The sequence below is a fragment of the Heterodontus francisci genome, chromosome 6 (assembly GCF_036365525.1).
Source record: "Heterodontus francisci isolate sHetFra1 chromosome 6, sHetFra1.hap1, whole genome shotgun sequence".
NCBI lineage: Eukaryota > Metazoa > Chordata > Chondrichthyes > Heterodontiformes > Heterodontidae > Heterodontus > Heterodontus francisci.
Genome location: NC_090376.1, coordinates 48,354,225 through 48,372,258, shown reverse-complemented (window position 1 = coordinate 48,372,258; position 18,034 = coordinate 48,354,225). Strand labels below are relative to the sequence as shown.

Here is an 18,034-nt window from a genome sequence, read left to right as displayed (position 1 = left end):
TTCCTTTATTCCCCCTTTCCTTTAACCAACTATTTATCCTGGGAGGGATTTTAACCCAATCTGTCTGGCCGAAATTGGACTGATAAGTATTTCAAATCCAGTAGGTGATTCAACAGTTGATATCCTGCTTGGATTCTGCCATTGCCAATTTTTACTAAGCCGATAGGTGCAAACACATCATCCGGCCAACTTCAATTTTGACTCCTGCCTGAGTAGGGAAGCTACTGTGGCTTTCAGCAGATGGGGCCATTGAAAATACATTTTTCTGCTTACTTCTGTGAGGCCAGAAGGAGCCAATACAAGTTCCTTCTGGCCCCACAAGGAAAGCTTAGGCTTACTCTGCCCCAGATTCCACCCATCACTCACCCACTCCCCCTCCCGAGATATCCCCGAGAACCCTTGTCTCCATATTTGCACGACTGCCAGGAGGCAGCCTTTGGTCATCGATACTCAACAGGCCAGCAGCCACTTTCCATCCACAAGTTAGTCGGCAGATGACATGACAATGATGCTTGAGAGTTATAATCTATGTAGCAGCATTTTGTCATGGCTAGGTGGGAAATTACCTGACTTCCACGGTTTCCTGCCAGAAGCCATTAGTTGTTAAAATGCACCCCTAATAATTGTCTCCACTTCAATCACTACCTCTAGTAGCATATTCCACAACCTCACAACCACATGTAAAAAGGCTGTTCCTACTCTCTGTCCTAAATCTATCATTTTGAATCTATGCCCCCTAGTTCTAGATCCATCAATCACTGAAACCCATCTGCTTCTATATGGTCTGAACCATCCCTTCAAAATTTTAAACGCCGCTATCAAATCATCCAATAATCTCTGTTGTTCTTATGAAAACAGCCCGAATGTTTCAAGTCTTTGTTCTTTATCTGGATTTCCTCATGCCAAGCAGCATCCTGGTGAATCTCACTGTACTGTCTCTATTGCCTCAAAACCTTCCTATAGTGCAGAGTCCAAAACTACACGCACTGCATCAATCGTAGTCTTATTTAGGTTTCACTATGCAGTCGTATTCAACTGGCCTCCGACACCAGAAGCATCAGAGGAATGTATGATGGCATTAAGAGAGCTTTTGGGCCAACCATCAAGATCGCCCCCCTCAAGTCTAAATCAGGGGAAACTATCACTGACCAATGCAAGCAAATGGACCACTGGGTGGAGCACTACCTAGAACTGTCTTACACTTATTGATGCTGAATTCCATGTCATATTTCTGCCCATTCGACCATTTTATGAACATCCCATTGCAGCTTCCTTTAGTCCTCAATTATCTACTATCTCATAATTCAAATCATCTGCAAATTTGGACACCACATTCTCTATTCCTATATCCAAATCATTGACTTAGTTAACAGAAGCAGCCTGAGAACAAAACCCTACTGCTATCTACTTCTATTCACTGAGAAATTACCCTCAACTCCTAAGTTCTGCTTCCTCCATACTAATGAGTTCTAATCCAATTTGCTACCCTGACCCTAATTCCACAAGCCTTTAATTTTCTCCAATGTGGTCAAAGGCTTTTTGAAAGTCCATGGGCTACAGGTTTGTCCTCATAGCTCTGCTTCAAAGAGGTGCTACGTAGACTACATTGAATTCTGGGGTAGGAGTGAAGAAGACAGTGTCATGGGCTGCTATCTGTGCAGCCCATACAGGTTTCTTCAATTATATCAATGAGGAAACCCTTGTGGGTTGTGCAAGAATCAGTGGGCACCTCTGTCTGCTCCCAGGGAATTGGCTTGGAAGCAGCACCGTGAATGAATTTCCAGCCCATATATACCATATTCACTGTAATTCCCCAATCCACCAAATCAGTCACTTCCTCAAACAACACTATCAGATTTGTCAAACATGATCTTCTTTCTGAAATCCATGTCAGCTGCTTCTAAATATTATGTCTTCATTTAGTTACTTAGTAATTTCATCTCGAATTAAAGATTCCAAAATTTCCCTACTACAGATGTTAAAATAACTGGCCTATAATTACCTGGATTAGCACAGTTCTTTTTTTTTGAATATGGGTATTACATTGGACACCTTCCAGTCCTCTGGCATACATGCACTCTTAATTGAACCCCGAAATATAGGGCTCAATTTTACCAGGGGGTCCACAAAATGATGAGGGAAGGTGGGAGGGTTGGAGTGCCCATTGTGTTCCTGCCAGCATGCCATCTTGCCAGTAGCGGGTGAGGTGGCAGACGGCCCTCCCGCCCAGAGGCCAATTGTGCCACTTAAGTGGGCAATTAAGGGCCTCTTCCCGCTGCCACTGGCATTTTATCAGCAGCAGGTGGGCCCTCCGCTCTCAGCAGGCTCGGCCGGGGGATGGGGGGTCGTCGGGGTGATGGGGCCCCTCCTATTCAGGCACTCTTTGACCCAAGGAGGTGCCCCCCAGTGGCAATGGCCACCCCCAGCTGCCCTCACCAACATAGTTTCCACTCGCCGCCAGAAGCCACTTACCTAATTAGGAGGTCACCGTCCTTCCACGGCATCCTCTTCTTCCAGGTGCAGACCCAGCAGTGGCCACTGTTGCCGATGAGCTGCTGGTCCTCCGATTGACCAGCAACTCTTGGGCACGGGTGGCAGCTCTCAGAGCAGCCAATTAATTGCATGCCCCCATAAAATGCAGCTTAGGGTCCACAGAATGCCGAAGCGGGGTTGCCCCCTGCTTTCGGGCCAGTCAGCAGGATTCCCACCATGCGAACAAAATTCCGTCCATAATTTCCTGGCCTTCCTCAACATTTTCCCCCATTTGCCGCAGGATCCTTGGATGTCTCGTCAGATTCTGGCATTTTGATTTCTTTAAGTCTAGATAACATCTTTAATACTTTCCTTTATATCTTCTCCTCAGTATCTTCTTTTTTGTAAAAATGTTAAGTATTATTTATTCCATTTATCTTCAACTAACTCACTGTACTCTCCTCTCAGGAGTGCTACTTCACCCTTAACAATTCTCTGTTTGTTGATATATTTGCAGAATACTTTACTGTTCTTTCAACCTGCCCTCATACTCCCTCCTTGTTTTCCTCATCATTGACTTAACCTTTTTCAATAGGTTCTTGTATTCTCACTCATTTTTATTTTAACTAAAGGCCCCATATGCTATCTTATTCAATTTTAGTTTGTTTCTAACCCTTATCAATAAATAAAGTTAATCAGGCTGGAAAAAGAGAACCATAGCAAAACCAACCAAATGTTCTTTTTAAAACAGACAAATTTTGTTCTATCAGATTTATTTTAAAAACCCATTAATATGCCTGAAGCCTCATTATTGTCAATATAGCATTTAACCTTTGTAAGAAAAAACTGGATTAGAAAATGAATATGTTGGTTCCCATAAATTTGGATTAATTAGGTATGTATTTTTTCTGCTATAGGAATGGAAACAACTGGTAATTTGGAATTGTGATCACATTAGCTTATACCTCATACTAGTTATGAGAGATAGCAAGTGGGCCATTATTTTTACTAAACCTTAATCATGATGCTGACCAATCTGCAATCATCTGCAATTTGTCACCCATTCTCACTCCAACATTAAAGTTTTTGACCTCCTACTTTTCTACAATCGAGCTCAAAACAAACTGGGCACTCTGGTCTTAATATTAACTTCATACTATTCTTTTCTCTGGCCAATTCTCCCATTTACTTTCCACCATTATCTTTTCAGTTCTGCAACCATTTTATTCACCTTTTGACCAAGTGCGAGTCGGCCTTTGTATATCAAGAACTTGTAATCTCTTTCCAGGTATTTTTGTGTTTATTTTCTTCCTTTTTTGGCTGTCAGCCATGGCTTGATTGGTAGCACTCTTGCCCAAGTCACAAGGTTCAGGTTCAAGTCCCACTCCAGGACTAGAGCTCAAAAATCAAGGCTGGTACTTCATTACAGTATTGAGGGAGTGCTGCACTGTCAGAGATGCTGTCTTTCAGATTAGATGTTAAAAACCGAGGTCCCATCTATCCTCTCAAATGGACGTAAAAGATCGCATGGCACTGTTTCGAAGAGCAGGGCAGTTATCCCTGCTGCCCTGGCCAGTAGCTATCCGTCAAATCAACATCACAAAAACAGATTATCTAGTTATCATCACATTGCTGTTTGTGGGAGCTTGCTGTACGCAATTTGACTGCCCTGTTTCCTGTATTACAACAGTGACTACACTTCAAAAGTACTTCATTGACTGTAAAGCGCTTGGAGATGTCTGGTGGCTGTGAAAAGCACTATATAAATGTAAGCCTTTTTTAAAATTTTGTTTTTCCCCTCTCATGAGAGCATTAACTTTATGCTGGGATGTGTCTCAGGGTCTTTTAGTACCTTGGCCCAAATGGTATTTTTCATTCATCAGCCTAGACAGGGAGGGTCAGCAGATTATTTAACCAAGTGAGGGTGAAGGACATTCACAGGTGAACCTACTCTCATCCACACGCACACATTTATTAGCCTAGATTCACTATTTAAGCCCAGGGTCTCTAGATATAATCAACTGTAGGAATCTTAGCCAATCCCCACCACCAGTACAAGGGCATTGAGTCTAACTGTAGCATCTTTGACGACATCCCTGTAATTATCAGCTCATTCAGGACAAAGTAGCTATCAAACCTTGGTCCCTCCTTATTTAAAAACATATTCTTGGGATGTGGATGGCATTGGCAAAGCATTATTTCTCATCTCCAGTTGCCCTAAGGGCATTAGGAACCGATGTAGGCCAACTAGATAGGGATGGCAGGTTCCATTCCTGAAAAATATTAGTGAGTCAGTTGAGTTTTTACAACTACCCAGCAGCTTTCAAGGGAATCAGCATGTTAAAAAAAAATCTTTAATAATTTATTGATCCCTTTATTTGCCTTTTTGCAATAATAATTAGCATAGTTGTACTTGACATTCAGTTGTTTTTCTTAATTTAGTATTCCTATAAAGAAGCATTGATCTTTCTCCATCAGTTCCCGCAAAGGGTTAGACCAGGAATTATAACCACTCCATTTTCTTTTCAGATACTGTAAATTTTCAGCACCTTCAGTTTTTAGCTCATTTAAATTTTCTACTTAATATAAGACATTTCCTCCCAGATGATTGCTGTTGAGACTGTTGGGGCCTACAAATTGCATTTCTGGCAGTCTTTCACATGAGCATAATGAAATTACAAACATACAGCCATTGAAATTTACGTCATTTAAAGAAATCATTCAGTTACATTGCTACAGCAATCCAAACAAACTCCACTGCCCCTTTCTCCCCACAACCTTGTGTCATCATCTGCCTCTAATGCTTATCCAGTTTTTCTCCTTAAAAGATGCAATGGACACTACCTCAGCCACTCAGAAGCAAACATAAGAACATAAGAAATAGGAGCAAAAGTAGGCCATTCGGCCTGACCCGCCATTCAATAAGATCATGGCTAACCTGCCCCAGACCTCAACTCTTTCGTGCCAGCTCCTCATAGCCCTCAACTCCCCAATATTTCCAAAATATACCTCCTCTTTAAATTATTTGCGATCTAGCCTCCACAACTCTCTGGGGTAGAGAATTCCAGACATTCACAATCCTCAGAAGAAATTCCTTCACATCTCAGTTTTAAATGAGTGTCCCCTTATTCCGTAACTATGTCCCCTAGTTCGCGATTCCCCCACTAGTGGAAACATTTTCTCAACATCTACCCTGTCAATCCCCCTCAGAATCTTGTACATTTCAATAAGATCACCTCTCATTCTTCTAAACTCTAATGAATAAAGGCCTAGCCTGTTGAGCCTTGATAAGTCAACCCCCTCATCCCAGGAATCAGCCTAGTGAATCTCTTTTGAACTGCCTCCAATGCCAGTACATCCTTTCTTTAAAAACGGGGACCAAAATTGTACACAGTACTCCAGGTGCGGCCTCACCAACACCCTGTACAGTTGTAACAAGACATCCCTATTTTTAAACTCCTACCCCCTAGCAATAAAGGCCAAAATTCCATTTGCCTTCTTAATTACTTGCTGCACCTGCATGCTAACTTTTTGTGTTTCATGCACAAGAACACCCTGATCCCTCTGTGCTGCACTTTTTTGAAGTCTCTACCATTTAAATTATAGTCTGCCTTTTGATTCTTCCTACCAAAGTGCATGACTTCACACTTTCCTACATAAAACTCCATCTGCCAAGTTTTTGCCCAATCACTCAACCTATCTATATCCCCTTGTAGATTCCTTATGTCCTCATCACAACATGCCCTCCCAACTATTTTGTATTGTCAGCAAATTTGGATAGATTACACACTGCCCCCTCCTCCAAGTCATTAATATAGATAGTAAATAACTGAGGTCCTAGGACTGATCCTTGTGGCACTCCACTAGTTGCATCTTTCCAACCTGAAAAAGACCCATTAATCCCGACTCTCTGTCTTCTGTGAGTTAACCAATCCACAATCCATGCTAATATATTACCCCCAATACCGTGAGCTCCTATCTGGTGCAATAATCTTTTATGTGGCACCTTATCGAATGCCTTCTGGAAATCTAAATACACTACATTTACCAGTTCCCCTTTATCAACTCTGCTAGTTATATCCTCAAAGAACTCTGGCAAATCTGTCAAACATGATTTCCCTTTCACAAAACCATATTGATTGTGTTTAATTGCTTTAAGCTTTTCTAAATGTCCTGCTATTTCTACCTTAATAATGGACTCTAGCATTTTCCCAACGACTGAGGTTAGGCTGACTGGACTATAGTTTCCTGCTTTTTGTCCCGCTCCCTTCTTGAACAGCGGTGTCACATTAGCAGTTTTCCAATCCGGGACCCTCCCGGAATCCAGTGAGTTCTGGAATATTTCAACTAATGCTTCCACTATCTCTTCAGCCACTTCCTTTAAAACCCTAGGATGTAGGCCATCAGGTCCTGGCGACTTGTCTATCTTTAGTCCCATTAATTTGTCAAATACTTCGTCCCTCGTGATAGAGACTGTTACAAGATCTTTCCTCCAATTACCTCCTTGCTTATCTGATTATCTGTGGGATGTTTATAGTGTCCTCCACCATGAAGACCAATGCAAAATATTGGTTTAAATTATCTGCCATTTACTTGTTCCCTGTCATCAATTCTCCAGTCGCATCCTCCAAGGGTCCCACGCTCACTTGAGCTACTCTCTTTCTTTCACATACCCGTAGAAGCTCTTGCTGTTTGTTTTTATATTTTTTGCCAATTTATTTTCATAATCAATTTTCTCCCTCTATTAGCTTTTTAGGCATCCGCTGCTGGTTCCTAAAAAATGCCCAATTCTCTGGCCTACCACTAGCTTTTGCCACTTTGTATGTCTTAGTTTTTGATTGGATTTTCTCCTTGACCGCCTCAATTAACTACAGGATCCTTCTCATCGAGTCCTTCTTTTTGACCAAGATAAATTTTTGCTGAGCGTTATGAAATATCTGCTTAAATGTCTGCCACTGCTCATTCACTGAAACTTCCCCTTAGTCTATTTTCCCAGCCCGCTTTAGACAACTCTTTCTTCATACCTCTGTAATTGCCCTTGTTTAAGTTGAGGACACTGGTTTGAGACCAGAGTTTCTCGTCCTCAAACTGAATTTGAAATTCTACCATGTTGCAATCACTAACCCCTAGAGGATCCTTAACTATCATATCTCTTATTAATCCTACCTCATTACACATTACTAGATCTAAAATAGCCTGTTCCCTGGTATGTTCTGCAATGTATTGCTTTAAGTAACACACGCTGATGCACTCTACAAATTCGTCTTCCATGTTACCTCTGCCAACCTGATTTGTCCGGTCAATATGAAGATTAAAATCACCCATGACAATTGTAGCGCCCTTCTTACATGTCTCCATTATTTCCTGATTTATACTTTCTCCTACAGTGAGGCAACTCTTCGGGGGTCTACAGACGACTCCCAACTGTGAATGCTTCCCCTTGCTATTCCTTATTTCCACCCAAACTGATTCCACATCACGATCTATTGCACCTATATCACTACTCACCACCACACTGATACCTTCCTTTATTAACAAAGCTACCCCACCTCCTTTTCCTTTTTGCCTATTTTTCCAGAACGTCGAATACCCTTAAATATTGAGTTTGTCTTGGTCACCCTGCAACCACGTCTCTAATAGTTATCAAGTCATACTCATTAATTTCTATTTGTGCTATCACTCATCTATCTTGTTACAAATGCTGCGCGCATTCAGATAAACAGCCTTAAACTTTGACTTTTTGCCATTATTACTCATGCTGGTTCTAATTTCTGTTGCACTCTTCTGCTTATATTTTCTGTCCCTTCCTGTCACACTTTGATTACCGTGCGCCTCTTCACTACCCTGCATCTCTGCTCTCCAGTTTATTTTTGATTTTTTAAACTTCCCTTCAATTGAACCCTCCCCCCCCCCCCCCCCACTAATTAGTTTAATCCAGAGATTATTACCTTTGTGGTTCTCCTTTTTAATTTAGCCCCGAGCTGCTCACAGTCCCTCGGCAGAACCTCTTTCCTAGTCCTATCTATGTCGTTGGTACCTACGTGGACCAAGACAACGGGATCCTTCCCCTCCCATTCCAAGTTCCTCTCCAGCCCAGAAGAGATCTCCTTAACCTTGGCATCAGGTAGGCAACACAGCCTTCGGGACTCCCTGTCTTTGCAGCAGAGAACAGTATCTAGTATTCTCTACTCCAACAATCTTCTGTGTAAAGCGATTTCTCCTAACCTCTTCGGTTCACTATATTAGTGACATTTTAAAATCGATGCATCCACAAGAAGAAATTAATTCGTTCATAGAATCAGAGAAGGAAGCCATTCAGTCCATTGTGTCCATACTGGCTCTCTTCAGGAGAAACAACTCGTCACACTCCCCCACCTTTTACCCATATCTGTGCAATGTTTTTCTATTTAGGTGCTTATCCAATTCCCTTTTGAAAGCCATGACTGAATCTGCCTCCACCACCCTCTCAGGCAGTGCATTCCAGATGCTAACCACTCGCTCTGTAAAAAAGTTCTTCACGTCACCGTTGCTTCTTTTGCCATTCACCTTATTTCAGTTCCTCTGGTTCTCACCAACAGGAACAGTCTCTCCCTATCTGTCTGGACTTCACATGGTTTAGAACACCTCTATCAAATCTCCTCTCAAACAAGTTAACAAAAAGTTAGTTGTCATTTAGAAAAAAATGAAAGTCAGTTCAGATTTGTTAAAGAACTATCATATTTGACTAACTTGGTCAAGTTCTTTGATAAAGTAATGTAGAGCGTTATGACCAAGACAGGAGTAATGCACTGTTAATTCAGTCCCACTACGCCACAGGTCATAGCATATCAAATAAAAAGTTTCCCAACTACCGAAGAATAGCCAAATTAAACACTTTATCCATCCCCCAGAATAAAGCATGCCAAACCAGGTTTCTTTAAACAACAACATTTACAATTTATTACAAAAGAAATAATAAGGCTTAACTACTAACAAGATAAATCTAAATGTATGAAAAATTCCTTATTTCCTTAGCCCTCATGCACACACACACACATACATTCAAAAAAACTGGTTAACCAGGAAAAAAGATTTTTGGTATACAGCTGCTTCTTAGGAATAAAAAGGAAAAATAAAATGATTGAGTTTATCATGTTCTGGTAGGATGTTTTTGCTACGGTGAGGTGTCCCTGAGTCAAATAGTTAGATGCCACTCAAAGTCTTTCCGGGCAAAGTTGATGAACAGTCTGTGATGGGTAGGCTTTCAATGCAATTTGTCTGCAGCAGGCATCACTCAGATCTTTCATCAGGGGTGCAGCAACCGGTCTGCTTGGGTTTTTAAAAACAGCAGTCTAGCAGTAGAAGCTTTCTTGAGATTTCAGGATCTCCCAAAACACAGGAGGCAACAGGAACCACTCTGGATGCAGGAATTCTTCAGAGACTGGAGGCAATAAGAATGTGCCACCTTTCCAATGCAGGATTTCTTAAGGGATTAGGCTTCCTTTACAGAGAGACTTAATATTTTTCTGGGTCTTCCTCTCTTGCTCCAAGCAGGTCAAAGCAAGATTTCAAAAGCCTGCTCTTTGTCCAAATCACTGGTATACAGTGGTGTTCCACAGGGATTGGGCCCACTGCTCTTTTTGATATATTTTAGAGACTTGAACTTGGATATACATGGTACAACCTCAACAATTGCTAATGATATGTAGCGAACAATTAGCAGAACAGTAACAGACTTCAGGAGGACAGAGATAGATGGGTAAAATGGGCAAATGGCAGGTGAAATTTAAAGCAGCAAAGTGTGAAGTGATCAACTTTAGGAGGAAGAATATGAAGAGGCAATATGAACTAAAGGGTACAATTTTAAAGGGGAGCAGGAACAGAGCTGTATGTACACAAGCCTTTGAATATGACAGGTGAAGTTGAGAAGGCTATTAAAGAAATGTATGCGATGTTTGGTTTTATTAACAGAGGATTAGAGTGCAAAAGCAAGGAAGTTATGCTAAATTTCTATAAAACATTCAGCTGGAGTATTGTGTTCATTTCTGGGCATCACACTTTAGGAAGGATGTCAAGGCTTTACAGAAGCTACTGAAGAGACTTACTGGAATGGTGCCAGGGTTCAGGGACTTCAGTTATGTGGAGGGACTGCAGAAACTGGGATTATCTCCTTAGAGCAGAAGAGATTATGAAGTGATTTGATAACGGTGTTCAAAATCATGAATGGTTTTGATAGGTTGTCCTTATTTACTCTGTTACCAGTGGCTAAAGTGTTGGTAATCAGAGGACACAGGTGATTAGCAAAAGAATCAGAGGCGACATGAGGAAACTTTTTTTTTTGCAGCGAGTTGTTGTGATCTGAAATGCACTACTTCAAAGGGTGGTGGAAGCAGATTCAATAGTAATATTCAAAAGAGAAATGGATACATACTTCAAGGGAAAAATTACAGAACCATGGGGAAAGAGGAGAGTGGGATTAATTGAATAGTTCTATCAAAGATCAGGCACAATGGGCCGAATGGATTTTTTCTGGGCTGTATTATGCTATGATTCTATGAAATTGTTTTTCTTTATTCATCCTATCAAAACTTGCCATGATTTTAAAAACCTTAATGAAATCTCATCTAAGACTTCTTTATTCCAGTGGAAATAGTTCCAGCATCTCAAGCTTCTCCTCATAACCAATATTTCCAACCTCAGTTATCATCCTGGATGATTTACCATGTTTTCGATATATAGCTTTAAGGTCCTTTCTGTAGTGGGGTGCCAAAAGCTGCACATTGTTTTGCATAAATTCATCATTAATTTCTTTACTCCTATTTATAAAACACAACATACTATTGCCCTTTTTAATGGCTTTATCTGCCTGTACTCTTACTCGCGAGGTATTATGTATTGAACCGGTTCATGCAAACCTTCATTTTTTTAAAATTGCGCATGTATTCCTATTCCTTTCTTCCCAATCTACTTGATTGCCTGTGTCTACCTTTAGTCTTTTACAATCCTCCTCACCGCTGCAAAACTTCATACCTTTATGTCATCAAAAAAGTTCAAATTATTTTATATGTATCAAGGGCAAAAGCGGACCCAGCACTAACCCATAGGGTACAACACTTCTAACCCTTCTTCAAACTTATCAAATATCTCACCTAACTCTGTTTGCTGCTCAATTTCCCATCTGTGGTATTACATTGCCTCTAACTGCCTGAACAAAATCCATGTTCGTACAATAACACATCAAATCTACACTTCACATTCTCATTAGGATAGATGAACAGGAGAAGATTTGTTGAAATGGTTTGTCAGAAAAAATTCTATAAAAATGTTGTTCTAAGTATAACAAAAAAAATGGCAAAATGAAATTTTATATTTGCAGCAACTAGGAATATCTGGGTTTAGTAAAACCCTTTTTGAAATCATTAACTTTAAAATTCTTCAGTTTTTTTTAACCAAAATAAGATGTCCATATATTAACTATCTTGCATAGAACACACAATGACTTCCAACAAACTTTGCTTCTTGTGATTTTTGGTCACAGTTTTGTGTCAACATTAAATACTTTGCCAGGAAAATTCAATAATAATGTTGTTCCAAGTATAACAAACAAGAGTGGCACATTATAACATATGTCAACATATCCCATTTAATTTTGGTATTCTAACTTTCACAATGTAGTTGCAGAATCTGGCTATTAAATGGCACTGTGGAGCAAGTTCTTAAAGTCCCTCTCACAACTCCATCTTGCTTATAAAAAGAAATCAACTGACTGGGGGCAATACTATTGGCAATTTACTTGTTCTTCAGTTCTTTTCCTTAGCAGTAAGAATTAGAAAAGGCCATCAAATAATACCAGATAAGAAATTCGACAAATTACCAAGCTCCTAATTTACAAAACTTACCTCAAGCACCTCAAGATAGATTCTCAGCAGTTTTGGCTCTCGGAAGGATGATTAATTAGTTGATGCACTTAAAACGGTCCAATGGGGTAGCCAAATGTGCACATGGGTTGAGATATTATGTGAACATGGTCTCTATCTAAGGCAACTTGCGTAGTTCCAATCATGAAGATTCCATTAAAGACCAATCAGATCACACAGGACCTTTTTAAGCATTTTCTGCTGTGGATTGATTTTCACTGCAGATTGAACTCAGGCTGCCAGAACATGCTTCAGTTGTGATTGTTAGCTTTGAAAAGGAAGTCATTTGACCCATGCCTTCCAGACAAAAATGAAACTCAAGATTTTACTTAAATGACACCATTTGGGAAACTCCAACCAGTTATTCCAAAGCTAGAAAATAAAGTTGTCCATTTCTGTTTTATTATTTGTAGCTTATCAAATCCTCATGTAAATCTTTGCTGCTTCAAAAATGGCCCTCTTATTTTCAATATTTCTTCTCTTAGTTAACAGTTTCAAGGAAGCCAGACAATCTTTATCTGACATCAACCATCTATTTGACAAACTGTAAGAGACAATACTCTGGATTTCATTAAACTATATACTCTGCCCTATTTTTGAAAAGGGAAATATTATTTCAATATGATGCTTTACATAAAAAGACAACATTTACATTCAAGTTCAAAGCAATGATGAATCTGAGAGACTGTAAAGTGAACAGACAGTTGATCAAATACCTAAATCTGGTAAAAATAGCTTAGATGTGAAAAATTGTTATATTTTCTCAACTCTGTGAAAAGTCCCTCTAAGATGCCGAGATTGATGCTGCAGTGCGAGCATCAACACTTTATGTAGCCAAACAAAAGGAACAGTGTCTTTTTAAAAACTCAGCAGAGTATGTAAACTTCAGTTATCTGTTGCCCATGGGATACATGCCATTCAAGGCACATTTGACATCTGTACCTCTTGATCTTCTTTTCAACTGTCATCCACTGTCAAAAAATAATCTGCTTCCCCATTTTACTTGTCAGCTAACAGAGAAGTTTGTGCTTCAATAAGTTGCATGGAAACTTGAAAGAAAAGAAAATTAAAACCTCAAGAGATATGCGTTACTGGGATACTACAGGGCAACAGAGATGAAGTCAGAGAAATCCCTCTCATAACTCACCTTTTTGTTATCAACTTGCACTAAATTCAAACCTTTGCCTCAAGCTCTGCACGTTGATAACAGAATTACAGGATTGAAGTAACTACATGTCACGAATCAGCAGAATTTTCTTAGGCCAAGCAATTTATTTTTCCCATCTAACTGGACTAAAAACAAGAATTTGGACTGTGCTTTTAAGAGACACAATGGGATCTGAAGATAATCAAAGTTCTAAAGTTAGTTTTGTAGCAGTTAGCCTAAATATACAGGACATGGAATGATATAGAAATTACAACAAGGAAACATTCTGTTCAACCAAACTAATTCACCTTGGTGTTTATCCCCCTCATTAGCATTAGTCTTAATCTCATGCGTCCCCTCTGTTTCTATATCCCTTTATCAATTTCCCTTTAACCTCCTATCTAACTTTTCTTATATGCTAACATAGGGATGGATATTAATTCGGGCAGTGGGGTGGGAATAGAGTGGGGCGGGAATAGAGTGGGGCTGGTTTGAGGCTGCAAAATCCGGAAAGAAGAGTTTCCCTCAGGTCCTGCCAAATTTAATGGCAGACCTGGATTTGCAATTTTTATGTTCCCCAGTCACAGCCAGCTGTTCGTAACCTTGGTGTCACATTTGACCCCAAGATGAGCTTCCGACCTCATATTCGTGCCATCGCCAAGACCGCCTATTTTCACCCGACTTTTCCCCGTCTTAGCCCATCTGTTGCTGAAACCCTCATTCATGCCTTCATTACCTCAGACTTGACTATTTCAACTGACTCCTGGCGGGTCTCCCACATTCTACCCTCCATAAACTTGAGGTCATCCAAAACTGCTGCTTGTGTCTTGAGAGAGAGAGAGATACAACACTGAAACAGGCCCTTCGGCCCACCGAGTCTGTGCCGACCAACAACCACCCATTTATACTAATCCTACATTAACCCCATGTTCCCTACCACATCCCCACCTTCCCTCAATTCTCCTACCACCTATCTACACTAGGGGCAATTTACAATAACCAATTTACCTAGCAACCTGCAAGTCTTTGGCTTTGGGAGGAAACCGGAGCACCCGGCGGAAACCCACGCGGTCACAGGGTGAACTTGCAAACTCCACATGTGTAGTACCCAGAACCGAACCCGGGTCGCTGGAGCTGTGAGGCTGCGGTGCTAACCACTGCGCCACTATGCCGCCCTCACTCGTACCAAGTCCTATTTACCTGTCACCCCTGTGCTTGCTGACTTAGATTGACTCCAGGTCAAGCAACATCTTGATTTTAAAATTCGCATCCTTGTTTTCAAACCCCACCATGGCCTTGCCCCTCCTTGTTTCTGTAATCTCCTCCAGCCCACAACCCTCAGATATCTGCGCTCCTCTAATTCTGGCCTCTTAAGCATTCCCGAATTTTATCATTCCATCATCGGTGGCTGTGCCTTAAGTTGCCTAGGCCTCATGCTCTGGAATACCCTGCCTAAAGCTCAATACCTCATTTTCCTCCTTTAAGACACTTCTTAAAATCTGCCACTTTGACCAAGCTTTTGGTCATCTGACCCAATATCTCATGTGGCTTGGTGTCATATTTTGCGTCATAACGCTCCTATGAAGTGCCTTGGGGTATCTGATTACATTAAAGGCACTATATAAACATAAGTTACTGTTGTTGTTTACAAATGTCACAGCGGGGAAATGTGGAGGGAGAAAGTGAAAGATAGAGAAAGAAAAATGTAAAGGGCATGATTAGTAAGTTTGCAGATGACACTGCAAAATTGGTGGTATAGTGGACAGTGAAGAAGGTTGTCTAAAGTTACAACAGGATATAGATCAACTGGGAAAGTGGCAAGGGAGTGGCAAATGGAATTTAACGCAGACAAGTGTGAAGTGATGCATTTTGGGGAGTTAAATCAGGGCAGGACATATACAGTGAATGGCAAAGCCCTGGGAAGTATTGTTGAGCAGAGACGCCTTGGGGTGCAAGTACATAGCTCCCTGACAGTGGCAACATAGGTGGACAGGGTGGCGAAGAAGGCATATGGCATACTTGCCTTCATCGGCCGAGGCAGTGAGTACAAGAGTTGGGACGTCATGTTACAGTTGTACATAACATTGGTTAGACTGCATTTGGAGTACTGTGTGCAGTTCTGGTCGCCGCACTACAGGAAAGATGTGATTAAGCTAGAGAGGGTGCAGAAAAGATTCACAAGGATGTTGCCTGGTTTAGAGGGCTCGAGTAACAAAGAGAGATTGGATAGGCTGTGTCTGTTTTCCCTGGAGTGAAGGAGGCTGAGCGGGGACATGATAGAGGTATATAAAATTATGAGAGGCATAAATAGGGTAGATAGCCAGAGTCTGTTTCCCATGGTAGGGGTGACTAAAACTAGAGGGCAAAGATTTAAGGTGAGAGGGAGGAGGTTTAAAGGGGATCAAAGGGGTAAATTTTTCACACAAAGAATAGTGGGTATCTGGAATGAGCTGCCTGAGGAGGTGGTGGAGGCAGGAACAGTAGCGACATTTAAGAGGCATCTGGACAGGTACTTGAATGAGCAAGGCATAGAGGGATATGGAATTAATGCAGGCAGGTGGGATTAGAATAGATAGGCATAATGGTCAGCATGGATGTGGTGGGCCGAAGGGCCTGTTTCTATGCTATACGACTCTATGACTCTAAAAAGTAGAAAAAAGGGAGGATAACAAAATGAATGAGAGATGGGACAGTTATAATAATGTCACTTCAGAGCTGGCTACTTTTAACCAGGTTTATGTTTTTGCTGTGTGTCAACTGGAGGCAATGCAGTGAAGATTTGCTAAATTGGTCCCTGGAATGAGGGGTTTGTCCTATGATGAAAGGCTGAGTAAATTGGGCCTATATTCTCTGGAGTTTAGAATAAGAGGCAATCTAATTGAGACATACAAGATTCTGAAAGGGCTTGATAGGGTAGAAGCTGAGAGATTGTTCCCACTGATCAGGGAATCTAGAACACGGGGACACAGTCTCAGGATAAGGGGTCAATCATTCAGGACTGAGATGAGGAGAAATTACTACACTCAAAGGGTTGTGAATCTTTGGAATTCTCTACCCCAGAGGGTTGTGGATGCGCCATCATTGAACACATTTAAGGCTGGGATAGATTTTTGATCTCGCAGGGAATCAACGGATATGGGGAGCAGGCAGGAAAGTGGAATTGAAGCCCAAGATCAGTTATGATCGTATTGAATGGCGAAGCTGGCTCAATGGGCCATATGGTCTACTACTGCTCCTATTTCTTGTGTTCTTGTGTGTCAGGTATACCATTCACGCCTACAACTTGTCCAATGTTGACAGCTCTCTTTACATAAGGCAAACACTGAACAGAATCTCCTTTTCAATGGGTGGAGCAGAGGAGGGGAAGCTTATTTTATGGTCACAAATCATATTTTTAATTACATTACAAGTTTCATATCATTTTCACAAAGCAGAGATAAATGCTTAGTCACAAAAATGGTGACCTTTCAAAGGCTTTATGATAATCAATTGAGTTGATAATACAGTATGCATTTTATTTCACTTTTTAAAAAACTGAACACTACTTAGAAATTATCCATAAACTTTTTCTCTCACGAAAACATGAAATTACAAAACTGTGTTTAAAACATGTTTTAACAAAACAATCAACTGCTCCAGCATGAACAAGATGAGGTGATAATTAACAATAATTTGATTGGCCTTCAAATCTGCAAGTCATTCTTTAATGTTAAGGATCTCAAAACATTTAGAAGCTAACTTAAATTTATGAAGTGACGAATGAGCTCGAGCTTGATCATTTGTCTCTCCATTCTTTGAATAGCAGATGATTATATTTTCCCTTGAGGGTTTGAAACCATTACAAAATATGTAGCATATGAATACTCTTAAAACAAGACTGCAACTGCACACAAGTGGTTGAAGTCATGATAAAGGACAAGTAAATTTAATGGCTTTAAATGGTTTACTACTGCAGATATGATTGAGGGAGAAATTGATGCCCATTGCGCCCAATTTGTGGGCACAAAATAGCAGTTGGAGGGACCAATTTTTGGATGTGATCTTCCAATACCCCTCAGAAATGTACCAGCTGTCAAACTGCAGCTGAATGCCGAAGGTGCCCACCAAAAACAAGCATTAGGTCCTTTAAATATGCTAATTGGGGGGCAAAGTCAACTTCAGGAACTTAATGTCAAATTTGTCAAAAACTGGGAGAAGCATGCGCTATACATGCTCCCCTTGGAGTCCTCAACATCGGCTCCAGAACCATAAAGGCTCATGGCTTCAGGTCGAACATTGACAAGGAAAACTCCGATTGATTACCACTTACCAGCCTCCCTGAGCTAATGAATCAGTACTTCTCCATGTCGAACACGGAGAAGGCACTGAGGGTAGCAAGGGTACAGAATGTCCTCGGCTGGGGAATTTCAATTTTCAGCACCAAGAGTAGCTCCATCGTAACCAACAGTGATCCAACTGGCCAAGTCCTGAAGGACACAGCTGCCAGACCGGGGGTCGTAAATAGTGGTGGACAATTAAT

At 40.9% G+C, this 18,034-nt stretch overlaps 1 protein-coding gene across 1 annotated transcript in view; it reads right to left on the bottom strand.

Moving 5' to 3' along the window:
• Positions 1-18,034, bottom strand: part of LOC137371293 (mitochondrial intermediate peptidase-like) — a 252,397-nt gene that overhangs the window by 98,152 nt on the left and 136,211 nt on the right. Inside the window, exons 10-11 of the mRNA XM_068033632.1 lie at positions 17,725-17,732; positions 2,091-2,104 (exon numbers count right to left, since the gene is read on the bottom strand). Of these exons, the coding sequence (XP_067889733.1) occupies positions 2,091-2,104; positions 17,725-17,732 (22 nt within the window). The remainder of the gene's footprint in view (positions 1-2,090; positions 2,105-17,724; positions 17,733-18,034) is intronic.